This window comes from Gorilla gorilla, chromosome 2 (assembly GCF_029281585.2).
Source record: "Gorilla gorilla gorilla isolate KB3781 chromosome 2, NHGRI_mGorGor1-v2.1_pri, whole genome shotgun sequence".
Lineage (NCBI taxonomy): Eukaryota > Metazoa > Chordata > Mammalia > Primates > Hominidae > Gorilla > Gorilla gorilla.
The window spans coordinates 42576699-42596658 of record NC_086017.1 but is presented as its reverse complement, the minus strand read 5'-3'; the positions used below and the strand labels follow the sequence as shown (position 1 = coordinate 42596658).

The 19960-nt window shown below is 40.2% G+C and overlaps 1 protein-coding gene across 13 annotated transcripts in view; it reads right to left on the bottom strand.

Annotated features, from left to right (window-relative positions):
• The window catches only part of CNOT10 (CCR4-NOT transcription complex subunit 10), an 88353-nt gene that overhangs the window by 46494 nt on the left and 21899 nt on the right, over positions 1-19960 (bottom strand). For all 13 annotated transcript variants that reach the window (XM_055383359.1, XM_004033800.2, XM_004033799.2 and 10 more), the window contains exons 4-9: positions 18074-18224; positions 13535-13677; positions 10596-10682; positions 9670-9753; positions 6674-6791; positions 1487-1636 (exon numbers count right to left, since the gene is read on the bottom strand). In XM_055383359.1, coding sequence (XP_055239334.1) covers positions 1487-1636; positions 6674-6791; positions 9670-9753; positions 10596-10682; positions 13535-13677; positions 18074-18224 — 733 coding nt within the window. The remainder of the gene's footprint in view (positions 1-1486; positions 1637-6673; positions 6792-9669; positions 9754-10595; positions 10683-13534; positions 13678-18073; positions 18225-19960) is intronic.

Sequence of the window (19960 nt, the reverse complement as noted above, 5' to 3'; positions counted from 1 at the left end):
GAGGCCAAGGCGGGCAGATCACGAAGTCAGGAGTTCAAAACCAGCCTGGCCAAAATAGTGAAATCCCATCTCTACTAAAAATACAAAAATTAGCCGGGCATGGTGGCATGTGCCTGTAGTCCCAGCTACTCGGGAGGCTGAGGCAGGAAAATTGCTTGAACCTGGGACGTGGAGGATGCAGTGAGCCAAGATCACGCCACTGCACTCCAGCTTGGGCAACAGAGTGAGACTTCGTCTCAGGAAAAAAAAAAAAAAAAAAAAAAAAAAAAATTCATCTTGGTTAACCATTTTATTGTCATGTGTTATCACCTATTCAATGTTTCGGTCTACCTTGATTTATAATACATTTGCCATCAATTAAATAGGTTATTATTATTATTATTATTATTTTTGACAGAGTCTCGCTCTGTCACCTAGGCTGGAGTGCAGTGGCATGATCTCGGCTCACGGCAAGCTCCGCCTCCTGGGTACACGCCATTATCCTGCTTCAGTCTCCCGAGTAGCTGGGGCAACAGGCGCCTGCCACCATGCTCGGCTAATTTTTTTTGTATTTTTAGTAGAGACAGGGTTTCACTGTGTTAGCCAGGATGGTCTCGATCTCCTGACCTCGTGATCTGCCCACCTCGGCCTCCCTAAGCACTGGGATTACAGGCGTGAGCCACCGCACCTGGCCTAAATAGGTTATTATTTTTAAAAGCTAAATAATTGTTTGATTTTAGGCATTTCAGATCAAGGATCCATATGATAATGAATATTAAAGGATAAATGTCAGGAATTTGCTTAAAGACCGTCAGATGCTGCCAGTAGTATCACATGTAAAACTCTGCAAAGAATCTGTAACAAGCCAGGCACAGTGGCTTATGCTTGTAATTCCAGCACCTTGGAAGACTGAGATGGGAGGATCACTTAAGCCAGGAGTTCCAGACCAGCCTGGGCAACATGGTGAAACCCTATCTTTACAAAAAACACAAAAATTAGCCAGGTACAGTGGCATGTGTCTGTAGTTCCAGCTACTCAGGAGGCTGAAGTGGGAGGGTCACTTGAGCCCAGGAGGCAGAAGTTGAAATGAGCTGAAATCACACCACTGCACTCCAGCCTGGGTGATAGAGCTAGACTCTGTCTCAAAACAAAACAAAACAAAACAAAACAAAACAAAACTACAATAAGCCTAGTTTGGCACAGTCATGTTGTGACTAATCAAACATTCTGGTATATAACATTACCACAGGGAATTACTCATTTTCAAATCGATGAAAAATGGAATGCAACTTAAATTTCTGGATAATTCAAAATTACTCTTAACACCTTGTTATTGCTATTCAAAGTAGCAATATCTACTAAAAATCCCCAGAGCCAAACTTGTTGGGTAAGATCAGAGTTAACTATATGTAAGTCTACATGGTGGGTATTTTAACCACATTCATGCTTTTTAAATCATGCTTTTCTGAAGTAGTAAATACAAACTGTCCCCCAGTACTGGGCTTACCTGGATCAGTGCTACCTGCACTGAGCTGTGCACAGACATTGTCATTCTCCTGCAGAGCCTTTTTAAAGTAGAATATTCCCAAATTGTGCTTGCTCATGGCAAAATGGATGCAACCAAGGTTATTCCAGAACATGCATCTCAAGCATTCACCTGAAAAAAATGCAAATAAATTTGTCCACAGAAAAATTTTAATGTTGATGTCCCTCAGACAAGAATTGGGCTCATCTTGCATGAGTTAACACTGTTACCATTCCACTTACTCCCTAAAGAACAGTTCACAAGGCATTTGAAATTTAGGAAATATCTGAAAAATTTTAAAACTCCTTTTAAAATCTCTTTTATTAAAGGTGATACAAATTATTTTAAAAAAACCAGTCCTATTTTGTTAATCTAATTTTGTTGATTTTTTTTTCCTTTTTTAAAACAATTTTTAAAATAGACAGGGTCTCATTATATTGCCTACCCTGGTTTCGAACTCCTGGGCTCAAGCAACCCTTTCACCTTGGCTTCCCAAAGTTCTGGGATTACAGGCATGAGCCACCATGCCCAGCTAATTTTTAGTAACTGTAGACAAATGACACAAAAATGCAAAAGACAAAAAGTGTTTATCAGTAATATAATGTATATGCATTGCATCCACTAATGAAATATTATGTAGAAATTAGAAACAAGGAAGCAAGTATGCATGGAAACAACCAAAGTATATTAAGTGAATAGCAAGAATATATAGAAAAGAACAGAGTGAGGCTGGGTACGATGGCTCACGCCTGTAATCCCAGCACTTTGGGAGGCCGAGGTGGGCGGATCACGAGGTCAGGAGATGGAGACCATCCTGGCTAACATGGTGAAACCCCGTCTCTACTAAAAATACAAAAAATTAGCTGGGCGTGGTGGCGAGCGCGTGTAGTCCCAGCTACTCGGGAGGCTGAGGCAGGAGAACGGGAACCCAGGAGGCGGAGCTTGCAGTAAGCCGAGATCGCACCACTGCACTCCAGCCTGAGTGACAGAGCAAGACTCCGTCTCAAAAAAAAAAAAAAAAAAAAAAAAATTAGCCGGGCGTAGTGGAGAGCGCCTATAATCCCAGTTACTCGGGAGGCTGAGGTAGGAGAATTGCTTGGCCCTAGAGGGCAGAGGTTGCAGTGAGCCGAGATCGCACCACTGCATTCCAGCGTGGGTGACAGAGTGAGACTGTCTCAAAGAAAAAAAAAAAAAGGAACAGAACAGAGTATGTCTATCAAACTGTAAGTCTCCACTGATTTTAATTCACACTTCTTTAAATACCACTGCAGCTAAGCATCTTCTCATGTTTGGGAATTTGTATTTTTCAGCCTGTGTTGCCTCTTGTCTTTCACCCGTATTATTTTTTTTCTTTCTCTGAGACAGGGTCTCATTCCATCGCCCAGCCTACAGTGCAGTGGCATAATTAGGGCTCACTGCAGCATCGACCTCCTGGGCTCAAGCAATCCTCACGCCTCGGCCTCCTGAGTAGCTGGGACTACAGGCACGGGCCACCATGCCCAGCTAATTTTTTTATTTTTTTGCAGAGACAGGGTCCCTGTGTTGCTCAGGCTGGTCGCAAACTCCTGGAATCAAGTGATCCTCCTGCCTCGACCTCCCAAAGTGCTGAGATTACAAGCATGAGCACCGTTCCTGGCTGATCTATTTCTTTATTTGGTTACAGATGTTTTTTCTGTTGGTTACTAGTTGTTTTATATGTTATAGAAACCTTCTGTCACATCTGTTTCAAATATTCCTGCCCACCTCTGTTTGTCATTTGTTTTGTGACTTGGTTCAGTATGTGTACGTGTGTTTACATTTTTAATCATAAAATGTTTAACATTTTAATGTGATCAAATTTAGCCATGTTTTCTAAATTCTATGGTACTTAGATTTTGGAAAATGTTTACTCAAGCCTTCCCCATCACAAAATTAAAATATTCATACAAGTTTTATCTTACTGCTTTTATTTATTTTTAAATGTTAATCCTTCATCTCTCTGAATTTTATTTTGGCGTAATGAAAGTAATCTAAGCTTTAATATTCTCTTTTCTTTTTTTTTTTTTGATACGGAGTTTCACTCTGTCGCCCAGGCTGGAGTGCAGTGGCGCAATTTCAGCTCACTGCAACCTCTGCCTCCCGGGTTCATGCCATTCTCCTGCCTCAGCCTCCCGAGTAGCTGGGACTACAGGCGCCCGCCACCACACCTGGCTAATTTTTTGTATTTTTAGTAGAGATGGGGTTTCACCGTGTTAGTCAGGATGGTCTTTATCTCCTGGCCTTGTGATCTGCCCACCTCAGCCTCCCAAAGTGCTGAGATTACAGGCGTGAGCCACCGCGCCCGGCCTTTAATATTCTTTTTCTAAACAGCTACCCAAACATTCCAAAACAATGGCCCTTAATGGCATAAAATGCCTGACTAGAATGACAAAATTAATAATCAGGATATTTATTGTTTAGCACTTAAAATCTAAAGGTAATCTTCTGACATATTTTTAAATTAAGCAATGACAATATTTAAAAGAGAAAAACTAGGCTGAGCTCGGTGGCTCACATCTACAATTCCAGCACTTTGGGATCCTAAGTAGCTGGGAATACAGGCGCATGCCATCACGCCTGGCTAATTTTTGTATTTTGTGTAGAGACGGGGTTTCTCCATGTTGGCCAGCCTGGTCTTGAACTCCTGACCTCAAGTGATCCGTCGGCCTCAGTCTCCCAATGTGCTGGGATTGATTATAGGTGTGAGCCACCATGCCTGGCCATCTTTATTTATTAATTTATTTTTAGAGACAAGGCCTTGTTCTGTTGCCCAGGCTGGAGTGCAGTGGCATGATCATGATTCACTGGAACCTCGAACTCCTGGTCCTCCCGCCTTGGCCTCCCAAAGCATTAGGATTACAGGCATGAGCCACCACTTCCAGCTCCTGCCTTCATTTTAAAGATTGACAATGTCAATACTGACATCTACATCAAGAAAATCCTAAGCAAAATTTTCTCAAAGTATATTATCTTTTTAGTTTGAGGGATCCTTGCATGTTGTGTGTTAGTGGACCTCTGAGGAGAAACTATGACAATGAAAACAAAACACTAAAATTGAGCAGAATTAGAAATGGGTATTTAGAACAGAAATAATACCCACAAGAGAATTATAAGGAAAAAGTGCCTTTCTCCATCCTCCATCACTCCTGTGAACTGAAAGGGTAAATAGGGGAAGGTCTCAGTATGTTTGCATGTGTATTCTGTGCGTGTATCTGAATAGAATCAAAAAAAAAAACAAGACAAAACATACCAAAATACATATTAATTGTTTGCATTTTAAACTTGAGGCAACACATACATTTTCAATAGTTTATCCTCATTTCTCGAATAAGTGATTTTCCTTCTCCTGCCCCATCAAATACTGATGATATAAACCTAAATGACAGTCACAATTTTTACTTTCATATTATCATTAATATCAAAGGATTTGTAAGACTTTTTAGTCTAAATAGAGGCAAGAATATGTATTAGGCCGGGCACGGTGGCTCACGCCTGTAATCCCAGCACTTTGGGAGGCCGAGGCAGGCGGATCACGAGGTCAGGAGATCGAGACCATCCTGGCTAACACGGTGAAACCCTGTCTCTACTGAAAAAAAAAAAAATACAAAAAATTAGCCGGGCACGGTGGCGGGCGCCTGTAGTCTCAGCTACTCGGGAGGCTGAGGCAGGAGAATGTCGCAAACCCAGGAGGCAGAGCTTGCAGTGAGCCGAGATTGTGCCACTGCACTCCAGCCTGGGTGATGGAGGGAGACACTGTCTCAAAAAAAAAAAAAAAAAAAAAGAATATGTAATAATACTTATCTTCCTAGCATTATAGAAAGATTTTTAATCTAGGTAATGATCTAAAGAAGTCATATTAATTGGGTAAGTTACTGAAAAAAATTATATTATTAACTGCCTTTATGGCAGAAAAAAGTAAAAACATATTATTTACTTAAAAGGTCTCACTTTTCTGGTATAGATGGTAATTCACTAAAAAAAAAAAAAAAAAAAAAAAAAGATGAAAGAAAAAAGGTCTCACTTCACAAAGCAAAAGTCCAAGGATCTTATAAAAACAAATGAAAGGGCCAGGTGCGGTGGCTCACACTTGTAATCCCAGCACTTTGAGATGCTGAGGTGGGCGGGTCACTTGAGGTCACGAGTTCGATACAGCCTAGGCAACATGGAAACCCTGTCTCTACCAAAAAATACAAAAATTAGCTGAGCATGGTGGTGTGTGCCTGTAGTCCCAGCTACTCAGGAGGCTGCGGTGGGAGAATTGCTTGAACCCGGGAGGGAGGTGGAGGCTGTAGTGAGCCAAGATGGTGCCACTGCACTCCAGCTCGGGCAACAGAGCAAGACTCAGTCAAAAAAAAAAAACGAAAGGAAAGAAAGGAAGGGAAGGAAGGAAGAGAGGGAAGAGAGGGAGGGAAGGGAAGAGAAGGAAGGGAATAGAAGGAAGGGAAGGAAAGGAGGGAAGGGAGGGAAGGGAGGGAAGGGAAGGAAGGAAGGAAGGAAGGAAGGAAGGAAAAGAAGGAAAAGAAAGAAGGAAGGAGGAAAGGAGGGAAGGAAGGAAGGGAGGCAGGGAGGGAGGGCAAGTCAGGTTAAAGAAAAAAGACAAGCTATCTGGGCCAGGCACCAGTGGTGCATGCCTGTAATCCCAGCACTTTGGGAGACTGAGGTCAGCAGATCACTTGAGCCCAGGAGTTTGAGACCAGCTTGGGCAACATAATGAGACCTTGTTTCTACAATAAATAAGCCAGGCATGGTGGTGCATGCCTATAGTCCCAGCTACCTGGGAGGGTGAGGTGGGAGGATCGCTGGAGCCTAGGAGGTTGAGGCTGTAGTGAGCTGTGATTGTGGCAATGCACTCAGCAAGACCCTATTTCCAAAAAAAAAAAAAAAAGTAAAAAAGAAGGTGGGGGAGGGGAGGAAAGCGATCCAACCTGGAAAAGTAAAAAAAAAGAAAGCAAAGTGAAAGCAAGAAGTAATGAGGTTTCTTCTAAAGTAGAAACAAGAATTCCTGGAAATTTTTGCACCAGAAATATTAAAACATTTTCATTAAAAAATTAGCATAAATCACTCAAAAGACTGGGTGTTGGGAGGTGGACAAGCAAGAAGGGGTAGAAGAGCAAGGCAAAAAAAAGTTAAAATTTCACAATTTTCTTTTACCTGTTTTCATGAATCCTGGATGCTCAGCAATGTTTGAACTATTTAATAGCTTCACGGCTTTTCGATAATTACCTCTTAAGTACTCAAAATTGCTTTTAAGAAAGAGAGAGGGTGCAGACTGTAGAGAAAATATAAAAGTTACTTATAATTTGTTTTCAGACGCCTAATGTAATATCTTAATTATACTGTTGTACTGACATGTGTTCAAAACCATAAATGAATCAATTAAGTCACAGTCACAAAAAACTATATAGTCTCTAAATTTTTCATTGCTCTCACAATCAAAAAAATTGAAACTTGTCAGAGGGCACTTTGTAAAAAGAATTACTAAGGATCCACCTGAAAAAATAAATATAGGTATATGTGTAAGAATACAGTCTGTAGATTATCAACTGATTGTGTTCATCTACTACACTACTAACTGAAAACCAATTTGACAACACAATCTATGTCCTTCATTTTAAGTTATTAGAGAGACTGGTGATCTTTCTTACTTTTTAGGATACAAATGCACCTTTCATTAGAACCTACAGAGATATAAATAATCAAATACTTTTCCAAATAGGAAAAAAAAAGTGCCATTCTACAAATGGAAGAATTTTCAACAGAATGCCTTATTTGCAAGCACTAATTTGCTGTTCCAAAGATCACGTTTTGAATGGTAGATCACCTTTCACTTCTCCTAAGAATCCTCCTGGTGGAGGACCCTAGATAGTGCTACCTGTTTAGAGTACGAAAGCATGCAGAGAGCTCTGGAGACTCAACATCCATCCAGGAGGACATCTGGAATCCTGATTGAGTGACTGATTGATTCAGACGGAGTCTTGCTCTGTCGCCCAGGCTGGAGTACAGTGGCATGATCTCGGATCACTGCAACCTCCGCCTCCTAGGTTCAAACAATTCTCCTGCCTCAGCCTCCTGAGTAGCTGGGATTACAGGCATGCGCCACCATGCCAGGCAAATTTTTGTTTTTGTTTTTGTTTTTAGACGGAGTCTCGCTCCGTTGCCCAGGCTAGAGTGTAGTGGCGTGATCTCGGCTCACTGCAACCTCCGCCTCCCGGGTTCAAGCAATTCTCCTGCCTCAGCCTCCTCAGTGGCTGGGATTACAGGCGCATACCACCACACCTGGCTAATTTTTGTATTTTTAGTAGAGATGGGGTTTCACCATGTTGGTCAGGCTGGTCTTGAACTCCTGACTTTGGGATCCGCCTGCCTCAGCCTCACAAAGTGTGGGGATTACAGGCGTGAGCCACCATGCCCGACCTGATTTTTTTATTTTTAGTAGAGATGGGGCTTCCCCATGTCGGCAAGGTTGGTCTCAAACTCCTGACCTCAGGTGATCTGCCTGTCTCAGCCTTCCAAAGTGCTGGGATTACAGGCATGAGCCATCACGCCTGGCCTATTTATTCACTTAATTTAGCAACAGGCTTTCCTTCTAAATCCTAGTTTATCCTTTGCTCTGCCTCCCACCCACCCCAAAGTTCTGGTCACTAAAGAAACAAGGGCTTTCAGTGCTTATTCTTAGTGGTAGCTATTCCTCCTGAAGTTTTCGCTGATTTAGGATGACTACTAATTTTCAATTGTCTTTCCTCTATGACTGTGGTCTCCTTTAAGACAGGAATTACGTCTTTTTTTTTTTTTTTTTTTTTTGAGAATGAGTCTTGTTCTGTTGCCCAGGCTGGAGTGCAGTGGCGCGGTCTCGGCTCACAGCAAGATCCGCCTCCCGGGTTCACACCATTCTCCTGCCTCAGCCTCCCGAGTAGCTGGGACTACAGGCGCCCGCCACCACGCCCAGCTCATTTTTTGTATTTTTAGTAGAGATGGGGTTTCACTGTGTTAACCAGGATGGTCTCGATCTCCTGACCTCGTGATCTGCCCGCCTCAGCCTCCCAAAGTGCTGGGATTACAGGCGTGAGCCACCGCGCCTGGCTAGGAATTATGTCTTTTATCATTAAAAAAAAAAAAAAAAAAAAGTTTGATAATGGCTGGCTGGCTAACTGGGCCTTTCCCTCTTAGGCTCAGGTCTAGGCCACAATTGTTCTCAAAAATCACTAGCATATTAACTAACTCACTGACTAATCTGGATCCTGCCTGAGATTTTTAACCATATTTTCTCATGACTTTATACTTCTAAATTTATAGTTTTTCTAGAAGCATCAAGATTGTTCACAATTCTGTTTCTTTCCTACACCATCTTAAAAATTATCAATGAAAGATTAGGGTGGAGGGAGTGGAAGGAAGAAGTAATTCTATCTCAGTTAAATCGAAGGTACTGTCAAGCCAAAAGTCACTTGGAAGGGGCAGGTTTTGGCTACAATTTGACTGTTAGATTTTTAATAAATTTTTTTTTATTTAAAAAAATTTTTTTGACAGGGTCTCACCCTGTTGCCCAGGTTAGCATGCAATGACACGATCTCAGCTCACTGCAGCTTCTGCTTCCCAGGTTCAAGTGATCCTCCCACTTTAGCCTCCCTAGTGGCTGGGACTACAGGCACACGCCACCACACCCGGCTTATTTTTGTATTTTTAGTAGAGACAGGGTCTCATCATGTTGACCAGGCTGGTCTTGAACTCCTGACCTCAGGTGATCCACCCACCTTGGCCTCCTAAAGTGCTGGGATTGCAAGGTGAGTCACCACCTGGCCATAAATGTTTTGAGTATAATACTAAAAAATTCTAAAATAACCTAAATGTCTAATATTAGCAACATGTTTAAGTGAGTTGTGATAAACCAGTCACAGAAAAATAGGCAGTTATTTAAAATGGTGGTTTTGAAGGTTACATAAAATAGAAAAGTGCTTGTTGTAATTTTAAGTAAAAAAAAAAAAAATTAAACTGTAGACACAGTATTATTACTACTTCCCAACTTTAAAATAGCAAGGTTCATATCTGGCAGTATATGTAAAAGACTAAGATAAATTATTTAAACCTGACAATACCCATAGTCTAAATAAGAAAGACACAAATTGAAAAACAAAAGTCCAGAAGAAACTTACATTTCCAGCTGTATTCATGACTGACTTGATTTCCCTTTTACATGCTTTCAGAGACTTCATTTGGATATAAGCTCGTACTTTGTACTGTCAAAGGGAAAATGTTAGTATGTTAAAACTATGGTGGATTTACATTCAGTTTTACTTTCTAGTTAAGAAAACCCAATCTATTTACAACATAGTTACACTAATTACTTGCTAAATCAAGTTTACAATTTTAGAAAATATGCTATTTTCACTGTACTCTTCGAATATACTTCAAAATACTAAAATCATGGTAGAATAAAAACTTAGCCAGATGTGGTGGCTCACGCCTGTAATCCCAGTACTTTGAAGGCTGAGGCAGGTGGATCACCTGAGGTCAGGAGTTTGAGACCAGCCTGGCCAACATGATGAAACCCTGTCTCTACTAAAAATACAAAAAATTATCCGGGTGTGGTGATGCGCACTAGTAATACCAGCTATTCAGGAAGGCTGAGGCAGGAGAATCGCTTGAACCTGGGAGGCGGAGGTTGCGGCGAGCCGAGATCGCACCATTGCACTGCAGCTTGGGTGACAGAGTGAGGCTCCGTCTCAAAAAACAAACAAAAAACTTAAATACTCAAGTTCCGGGCAAAAATCCTATCAATCCTCTTCTGCACATGGCTAACAATGACTTTTTAAAATTCCAGTTGTTTTTATCATGCAGTACATTCCCGTGCCATTTCTCTCAAACTTTATTTATAGAGCAATTTAAATAAATTATATTATCCCCTTAAGAAAAATGTATTTAGGATAAATGTGCTTCTAAACTACAATACTTCAAAAGACAAACAAATATATGCACCTTGAATTACTGACTGCTTCCAATGATCTATCTCATTGCTTCATGTGTCATAACTACAATTAAATATATGTGATGTATTGCCCCCCTTTAAAATTTATACTACCTGATGTATCTTCGATTTTGCAGCTTCTATTAGAGCTCCACTTTCAGCTTTATGATTAGATCCATCTTTGTTGTTGTTATTACCAGTCTGTAGGGTGATGAAACAAAGTTTATCAAAATTAAATATTTTTGACCATAATTTAAATCAGTGATTTCCAAGTGAGCTAATCTAAATTACCTAGAGAGCATTTTCAACATGTAGAATTTGTGGGACATGGTGGTTCATGCCTGTAATCCCAGAACTTTGGAAGGCAGAGGCGGGCGGATCGCTTGAGCCCAGGAGTTCGAGACCAGCTTGAGTAACATGGCAAAATCGCATCTCTACAAAAAATACAAAAATTAGCTGGGCATGGTGGCATGTACCTGTAGTCCCAGCTACTCAGGAAGCTGAGGTGGGAAGACTGCCTGAGCCCAGGAGATCAAGGCTGCAGTGAGGCGTGATTGTGCTACTATACTCCAGCCTGAGGTGGCAGAGCAAGACCCTGTCTTTAAAAAATGCAGAATCCCAGGTCCCACTCCTAGAGACTGAGGTTCAGTAGTCTAGAGTGGGTGACAGGAAGCTCTACTCATGAGAAGCTCACAGTCGAATGTAATGATGAGCTGGTTTTATTTATTTACAATTTTAATTTTTCATAGAGACGGGGGTCTCCACTGTGGCCAGCCTGGGCTTGTTTTAAAAAGCATGAATATTACTTTAAGCAAAACTCAGAATATCTTTCTAAAACCCAGAACAGATCTACCCACTTCTTAAAACTTTCTCTGTTATGAACACTGCCAATCATATCAAATTTGAACTTTCTAGTATTCAAAGTTCTTCAAGCTATCACTCACACTCATATTGCCAACATCATCTCCCACTGCTCTCCTCTGCATTTCTCTGGTACTGTTCATTTCATTACCAGAAAGGTCTCCAGCACACCATAAGCTCATACCTTTTGTGATATTCTCTGCCAGGCTGGTTATCCTGCTCTACCCCTCCTTGTCTGACTTGTCAAACTATTAACCATCTTCCAAGGCCCAAAACAAACATCCAAATTCCTCTGAAACATTCCCTAACCCGTTTCACCTCTTTCCTCCTTGTCCATGACCAGATGTTGGCCAATTTATCTCTTCCTAGACATGAGATCCTTGCAAGCAAGGACTGCAACGTTTTTGTTTGTTTTTGTCACCTTAGTACCTAGCAGAGTACCTTAGAACCTGGCAGAGCACATAAGCATCTGCTAAATTAAATTATATTTAATCAAATTTTACAAGTACTGAATATAAATATTTTACTACACAATGTTTCGGTATAATGCTAAGGTTATTCAACTGAAATCCCTTATGAATACACACTTAAATTGAAAAAAGTAATGCCAGATGTTTATTTTCTTTTTAAACATCAAGAATGTACACAGGCAAAAAGGTATTGGCAACGTTTCCTGCAAATACTCCTTTTAAAACAAAGGGACAGAAAACGGAAGAAAGAAGGGTCATCCCTTGATAACCAGAAGCACAAGTAAAAGAAAAACATGAGACCCAGGATATACTCATACTGGGCACCAAGTCTCTCACCAGAACATGGTGAAGCTTAAACATCACAATGTATGCTTTTTTATTTTTGAGTCTGAGTCTTGCTCTGTCTCCCAGGCTGGAGTGCAGTGGCGTAATCTTGGCTCACTGCAATCTCCGCCTCCCAGTTTCAAGTGATTCTCGTGCCTCAACCTCCTGAGTAGTTGGAATTACAGTTGTGTGCCACCATGCCCAGCTATTTTTTGTATTTTTAGTAAAGACAGGGTTTCACCATGTTGGCCAGGCTGGTCTCTAACTCCTGACCTCAGGTGATCCACCCGCCTTGGACTCTCAAAGTGCTGGGATTACAGGTGTGAGCTACCACGCCCAGCCATGTATTTTTTTTTTTTTTTTTGAAGAACTTTAATGATGAAATTTTCCCTAATGAAAGCAACAGTGTTTATCCAGGTATGGATTCTATTGTCTTAATTCCAATCTTTCAATTCTATAAAAGTAATAGCTCATATATGAAAAGATACTCAATGTACATCCTTAGTCATTAGGAAAATATAAATCAAAACTGTAACAAGATACCACTTCACACCCCCTAAGATAGCTAATTTTTTTTTAAAGATAGACAATAACAAGTGTTGGTAACAATGTGGAGAAATTACAACCTCACAAGTGGCCGGTGGGAATTTAAAATAGTGCAGCCACTTTGTAAAACAGTCTTGTATAGGGTTAAATATAGAGTTAAGATACCATATAACCTAGTGATTCTACTCCTAAATATTATATCCAAGGTAACTGAAAACATATATCCACACAAAAATTTGTACATGAATGGTCACAGAGCACTATATATAATAACCAAAAAGTAGAAAAGAACCCAAATGTCCACCAACTGATAAAGAATTTTTTAAAATGTGGCATATTCATATAATGAATGGAATATTATTCAGCCACAAAAGGCACGAAGTACATGAAAAAAAAATAAGTATATGCTACAATATGGATGAAGCTTGAAAGCATTACACTAAGTAAAAAAAGCCAGTGACAAATAGCCGCATATTATGATTCCATTCATATGTAATGTCCAGACAGTAAATTCAGAGACAGTAATTAGATTAATGGCTGCTTGGGGCTGAGGAAAGGGGGAAATGGGGAGTGACTGCAAATGGTACAGGGTTTCTTTTTGGGGTGATAAAAATATTTTGAAATTAGATAGTAGTAATGGTTGTACAAATGTGAGTACACTCAAAACCACTAAACTCTACACTTTAAAATGGTAAAGCTTATAATATGAAAATTGTATCTTAAAGCTGTTAATAGTTCATAACCACAAACATTAATCATATTTTAATTGCTTTCTTTTTAATCCAGTAAACCAACAAGTAGAGAGAATTAATCACATTTTAGATTTTAGTCTGATCACCTCTAAAGACTTACCTCATTCTTTCCATTTTTGTTATTGTTACCCTGTGAAATCATTTTTTCTAGGACAGCAAGAAGATGCAAAGCTTTCTCAGCTTGGTAGGTTAATATATACAGGTCTACAAGCAAAAAACACACTGCTTGGGCAAATTTTTCTTCTGGGAGAAAAAAAACACAGAAAAGAATAGTCACAACCTAAAGTAAAGCATACATCTCAGACCACCCTCCAAAAAAGGATACAAAGCTTTAAATAGCAAAGCATAAGTCTTTACTCAATGAATGCCTATCACCTAGAGCCATGAATGAAAGCAACTTGCAATGCCAACAATGTCATTTTACTAGGCACTGCAAGGCCTCTCATTTCAGAAATTCCAGTGATTAAATCTTCCTTAGGAAAATATCTACTAAACACTAGCACATGTAATGAGGAATATTACTTTAGGCGGAAAGAAACCTGAATTCCAATAGAGGTTGTGCATTCCTAACCAGAAATGTTGAAATCTGAAATTTGTAATCCTCCAAAATCCAAAACTTTTTTTGTTTCTGAGATGGTATCTCACCGTGTTACCCAGGCTGGAGTGCAGTGTTGCAATCTTGGCTTACTGCAACCTCTGCCTACTAGGCTCAAGAGATCCTTTCATCTTAGCCTCCTGAGTAGCTGGGACCACAAACATGTGTCACCATGCCTGGCTAATTTTTTCATAGAGACAGGGTTTCACTATGTTGCCCAGGCTGGTCTCAAGCTCCTGAGCTCAAGTGATCCACCCACCTTGGCCTCACAAAGGATAGGATTACAGGTGTGAGCCACTGTGTCCAGCCTCAAAATCCAAAACTTTTTGAGCACCAATGATGCTCAAATAAAATGCTCATGGTAGCATTTTGGACCTCAGGTTAGGAATACTGAACCAGTAAGTATAATGCAAATATTCCAAAGTTAAAACAAATCCCAAATCTGAAACACTTCTTGTCCCAAGCATTTTGGATAAGGGATACTCAATCTGCACCTATTCAGCCACTAACTAGGTATGTGTGGTCTCTGTACATCGTTTAACTTTTCAGACCTCAGCTGGCTGACCTGTAAAATGAGGAGAATATTTTACCTGCCTGAAGGCAGAGGAGTGGACCAGGGGATCTTGTGAGGTTCCTTCTAACTAAAAAAGTCTATGACTCCATGAAATACATTTCTTTTCTAGGTCATGGAGATGGAAAAAAAAAAAAAACATCTGATTACAGAAGCAAAAGAAGCAAGGTATGGGCTGGAGTATATCAGAAAATTGAGACTGCCAAGAGACAAGACCTTCAAAAGAAAAAGAACCCAATGAAGAGAGGAAAGTTAACCTGGTGTGACATAAAACTATCTTTCCTTTCAAAAAAGAAGATAAAAGGAAAAATAAGGTCTAGAAGAGAAAATTTCAAAAGCCTTTAAAGAGTGGAATTCATTTAAAAACTGAAATTAACACAGCTGGTGCGCAAAGGTCATATATCTCCAAGGGCTTCTCACTGCACCTAAGACAGTAAGCCCTGCCCTAGGCTTTACCTCTTCTGCCCGTGGCTAATTCTGACTTTATTTCCTATTATCCTCCTTACCTAGCTCCAGTCACAATGATCTTGCTGCTATTGCTCTCACCAAACACAGCCTCTCACCTCAAGTCTTCTCCATATCCCATTACCTCCAGTGGGAATGCTTTCCCTCTAAACAGTAGCAAGGATAATGTCTTTTCTTTATTCAGGTCTGGTTTCAAATACCATCTCATCCCAGGCCTTGCTTGATTACCTTACTTAAAACATCCCCAGTCAATCTCTACATTCTCACTCAATTTTAGCTTTACTTCATAGCATTCAGTATACAGCCAGCCCCCTGTATCTGACCTGCACCCACAGATTCAACCAACCTCAGATTGAAAATGTTAAAAGAAAAAAAAAAAGTTGTTGTATCTGCACTGAATATGTACAGATGTTTTCTCCATCATTGTTCCCTAAACAATATGGTATAAAAACATTTTCATAGCATTTACAGTGTATTAGGTATTATAAGTAATTTAGCGATTATTTAAAATGTACAGGAGGACATACACAGAGACTGTATGTAAATACTACACCATTTTATATAAGGTATTTAAGTATCAGCAGATTTTGGTATCTGAAGAGGGGTGTCCTAGAACCAATCTCCCTTGAATACCAAGGGATGGCTGTTTTTTTATTACGTTGCTTTCTCTCCTATTAGAATAGAAGCTTAACGGGGGTAAAGAGTTTCTGTATTTCATTCACTGCATTATCTCCAGACCCAGAACAGTGTCTGGCCCACAGTATTGGCCCATGTGCTCAATTAGCATATGTTGTATGAAGAATCTGAGTACTGGCTAGGCATGGTGGTTCACACCTATAATCCCAGCACACTGAGAGGCCAAGGTGGGCGGACTGCTTGAGCCCAGGAGTTCAAGACCAGCCTAGGCAACATAGCGAAACCCAGTCTCTGCAAAACAATACAAAAATTAGCTGGGTGTGGTGGCACGTGTCTGTAATCCCAGCTATTGAAGAGGCTGGGGTGGGAGGATCGCTTGGGCTTGGCAGGTGGAGGTTGCAGTGAGTGGAGTTCACGCCACTGCACTCCAGCCTGGGCAACAGAAAGAGACCCCATGTCAAAAAAAAAAAAAAAAAAAAAAAAAAAAGAAGCTGAGTAGTTATGATTCCAAGTTTGACACTGTAGAAAAGGCAAAACTATAGAGACAGTAAAAAGATCAGTGGTTATATGTAGAAAGGGAATGAACAGGCACAACACAGAATTCCTAGGGCAGTGAAAAATACTCTGTATGATACTATAATGAATATATTTGTCCAAACACATAGAACATACAATACCAAGAGTGAACCCTAACGTAAACTATGAACTTTGGATGATTATGATGTATCAATGTAGGTTTATCAATTATAACAAATGCACCACACTGTTGAGGGATAATGGTAATGAGGGAGGCTATGGATGTGTTGGGGCAGAGGACACACAGGAAATCTCTGTACAAGAGGAAACTTGGTTTTGCTGTAAATCTAAACCTTCTCTAAAAAAACAGTCTTTAAAAAAAATCCAAGCAGTAAAAGTTTAAAAAAAAAAAGCCATAAAAGAAAAATGAATGTGAATACTGACTAGTTGATTAATATTAATATATTCTGTTCAGCCACAGTGCAGATTAATAGGATTTCATGAATTCTGGAAATTCTTTTTTTTTTTTGAGAGCAAGTTTTGCCCTTGTTGCCCAGGCTGGAATGCTGTGGTGCAATCTTGGCTCACTGCAACCTCGGCCTCTCGGGTTCAAGTGATCCTCCTGTCTCAGCCTTCCTGAGTAGCTGGGATTACAGGCATGTGCCACCACACCCGGCTAATTTTGTATTTTTAGTAGAGACGGAGTTTCCCCATGTTGATCAGGCTGGTCTCGAACTCCTGACCTCAGATGATCTGCTCGCCTCAACCTCCCAAAGTGCTGGGATTACAGGCGTGAGCCACTGCGCTGGGCATATTTATATTTTAATAGCTGCCTTTAAAGGCAGTTTCTCCATATTGAAATTCTAAGAAGCATCAATAACAGTAACTTTACAGAAAAATGTGTACAGTCCTAAAAGTGTAACTCTGATTTCTAGCTATACAGAAGGACCTGGTCACTAATTACATAATCCCTTACCACTGGTGTCTCTCCCGCCCAGTCTGTCCAGCTACCAAGCTCTCAGGATTGAGGGAAAGAAGAGAAGCACCTCAGAATGGCTCTCTGGAGCCATAGTAATCAGCTGTTCAACCAGCTGTCAGCAAAAGGGGACTCTCTACCTCTTCCCAAAGCACCACAGAGCGCTATCATACCCCACCACTTGTCCTGTGGTAACCACATCAGCAATCAGGCGTTCCTGATAAATTAGGAATTCTCATTTGTGTTTTGAATGTAAAAGAAAGCAATTATGGAAAAAAAAGACAAAAATGTAACTCACAAATGGAATTTGACTGCTTGTGGGCTAGAAACCAACAGCCTTCTCTAACAACCATTTCCTGGGTCTAGCTTTCTCCTTTGCTCTTCTTTTTTCCTTTGCCCTTACTTTTCTTGCTACTCCTACTTGAGGTTAGTAAGCTAATTAAGATAGCAAAAAACTAACTCTGTTCTATACTTCCTACTCCATAATTACCACCAAAAATTTCAGTAAGGCAATAGGCAAAAATGAAATACCTCACTGTCCCCTAACATTCCAAAATGCTACTTCCTTAATGTACTAAAGTAAGAAAGGATCAGGTACACTAAAATAGTGTTGAAACAGCAAAAACCCCACAAACATCACTAAGTGTTTTCAGCACTTTCCAACAGCATTTTTAACAGTTATCTTCAAAATTTGGGAAGGGACACTCAAAGAAAACCTGGATTACATTTTTATCTTTTCTAACCATTAAGCAAAGCTGATACGGCTTTTCTTTGAATACTGACATGGACTTCTCGGATTTAGGTTATCTAGGTAAAAGTACCAGAGAATTCTGCAAGTATAGGGAAGATAGGGAAATTTTTGACTTGACAGATAACATACCAAAAGGCTCTATGAACTGATAAAGTTTTTCACCAACTGATATGGCTTCTGTATACTGCCGCAGATGATAAAGAATGACTGCTTGATTATAGTACAACATGCTGTTTTCAACATCATCTAATCCATCCATTTCTTCAACAGCTGAGTGGACCTATAAAGCAATCAACAGAGATTATATTTTAACATTAAGGAAATAAAAAGCAAAAGTGAAAGAATTCATATGAATAAAAAGGAACATAGGCCAACATTCTTATTCTGAATTTTTCCATACTTTCAACAGTATCTTTAGATTTTAATTACTCTCACATACTAAAAATTATTTTCATTCTTCTGTGCCACACATAATAAAATTTTAGGTAAAATGTTTTCATGAGACCTTATTAAGTACCCAGCACATGGCTAGACAATTATCTTCCTTGTCACTGTGAAGCTATCTTCCCTGTTTCAATTGGTAACACCACTTCTGAGTAGGATTCCCATCTCCTAGTCTCACAAACTACAAGAGGCTACACCAGGCGTGCAACAAACTCAAAATTGACCTTTCCCATAAAAATGTCACGTAGTATTCATAGTTTGATTTCATTTTGTAAAAACTAAGGTAAAATTTAAACATTAATAATAGCTGGCCGGGCGTGGCAGCTCATGCCTATAATCCCAGCACTTTGGGAGGCCGAGACAGGCAGACCACTTGACGTCAGGAGTTTGAGACCAGCTTAGCCAACATGGTGAACCCCGTCTCTACTAAAAATACAAAATACAAAAAAAAAATTTAGCTGGGTGTGGTGGCACGCGCCTGTAGTCCCAGCTACTCGGGAGGCTGAGGGAGGAAACTTGCTTAAATCCAAAAGGCAGTGGCTGCAGTGAGCCAAGATCACATCACTGCACTCTAGCCTGAACAACACAGCGAGACTCTGTATCAAACAAAACAAAAATAGTTAACTATTTACCATGTGCCAGACTTGCTATGTTAAAACTTTTACAGGTTAATCCTCACCATACCTCAAGGTCATAGATAATTTTTTTTTTTGAGATGGAGTCACCCAGGCCGTAGTGCAGTGGCACGAACTCAGCTCAGCGTAACCTCCACCTCCAGGGTTCAAGTGATTCTCCTGCCTTAGCCTCCTGAGTAGCTCGGACTACAGGCATGCACCACAACACCTGGCTAATTTTGTATTTTTAGTAGAGATGGGGTTTCACCATGTTGGCCAGGCTGGTCTTGAACTCCTGACCTCTGGCGATCTGCCCACCTCGGCCTCCCAAAGCGCTTGGATTACAGGCATGAGCCACCGCACCTGGCCGAGGACATAGATAATTTCATTTCCACTTTATACATAAGGAAACCAGCACAGAAAACTTAATTATCTTGCCCAAGGCCATAGGGCTAGAAAGTATATTTTCAGGTTTTGTTCCCGTAAAAAAGAACAGATTTTTTTAAAGTACTCAATAACAAAAATATATTATTGCACACATGATGGTTAGAAAAGGCTTTTATGGGCTTCACTAAAGGCTAACATCTGTAACTGACACCAAAAGAAAAAAAAAAAGCATGACACTTTGCATTCTCAAACTGTATACCCCCTTCTGTAAGCTGTAGCAACGGGCTTTTAAATTTTAATCAAGCTTTACAACCATTGCACAATTCCATGTAACACACGAAACTGGACGTCTACTTGTATTAAAACTAACCTTTGCCATCATGAAGATTGCAATAAATTATTGTTCAATATTAAGTAATTAACTCTAAGACCCAACACTTCCATAGAACTCTGATATACAGTACATGGATTTAACAGCCTTGGTTTGACTAATGGCAAGGAACCTGCAAGTTCACAACACACAATGATTTGTAAATTTTGTAACTGGACTTCAGCAGACGTCAACCACCCA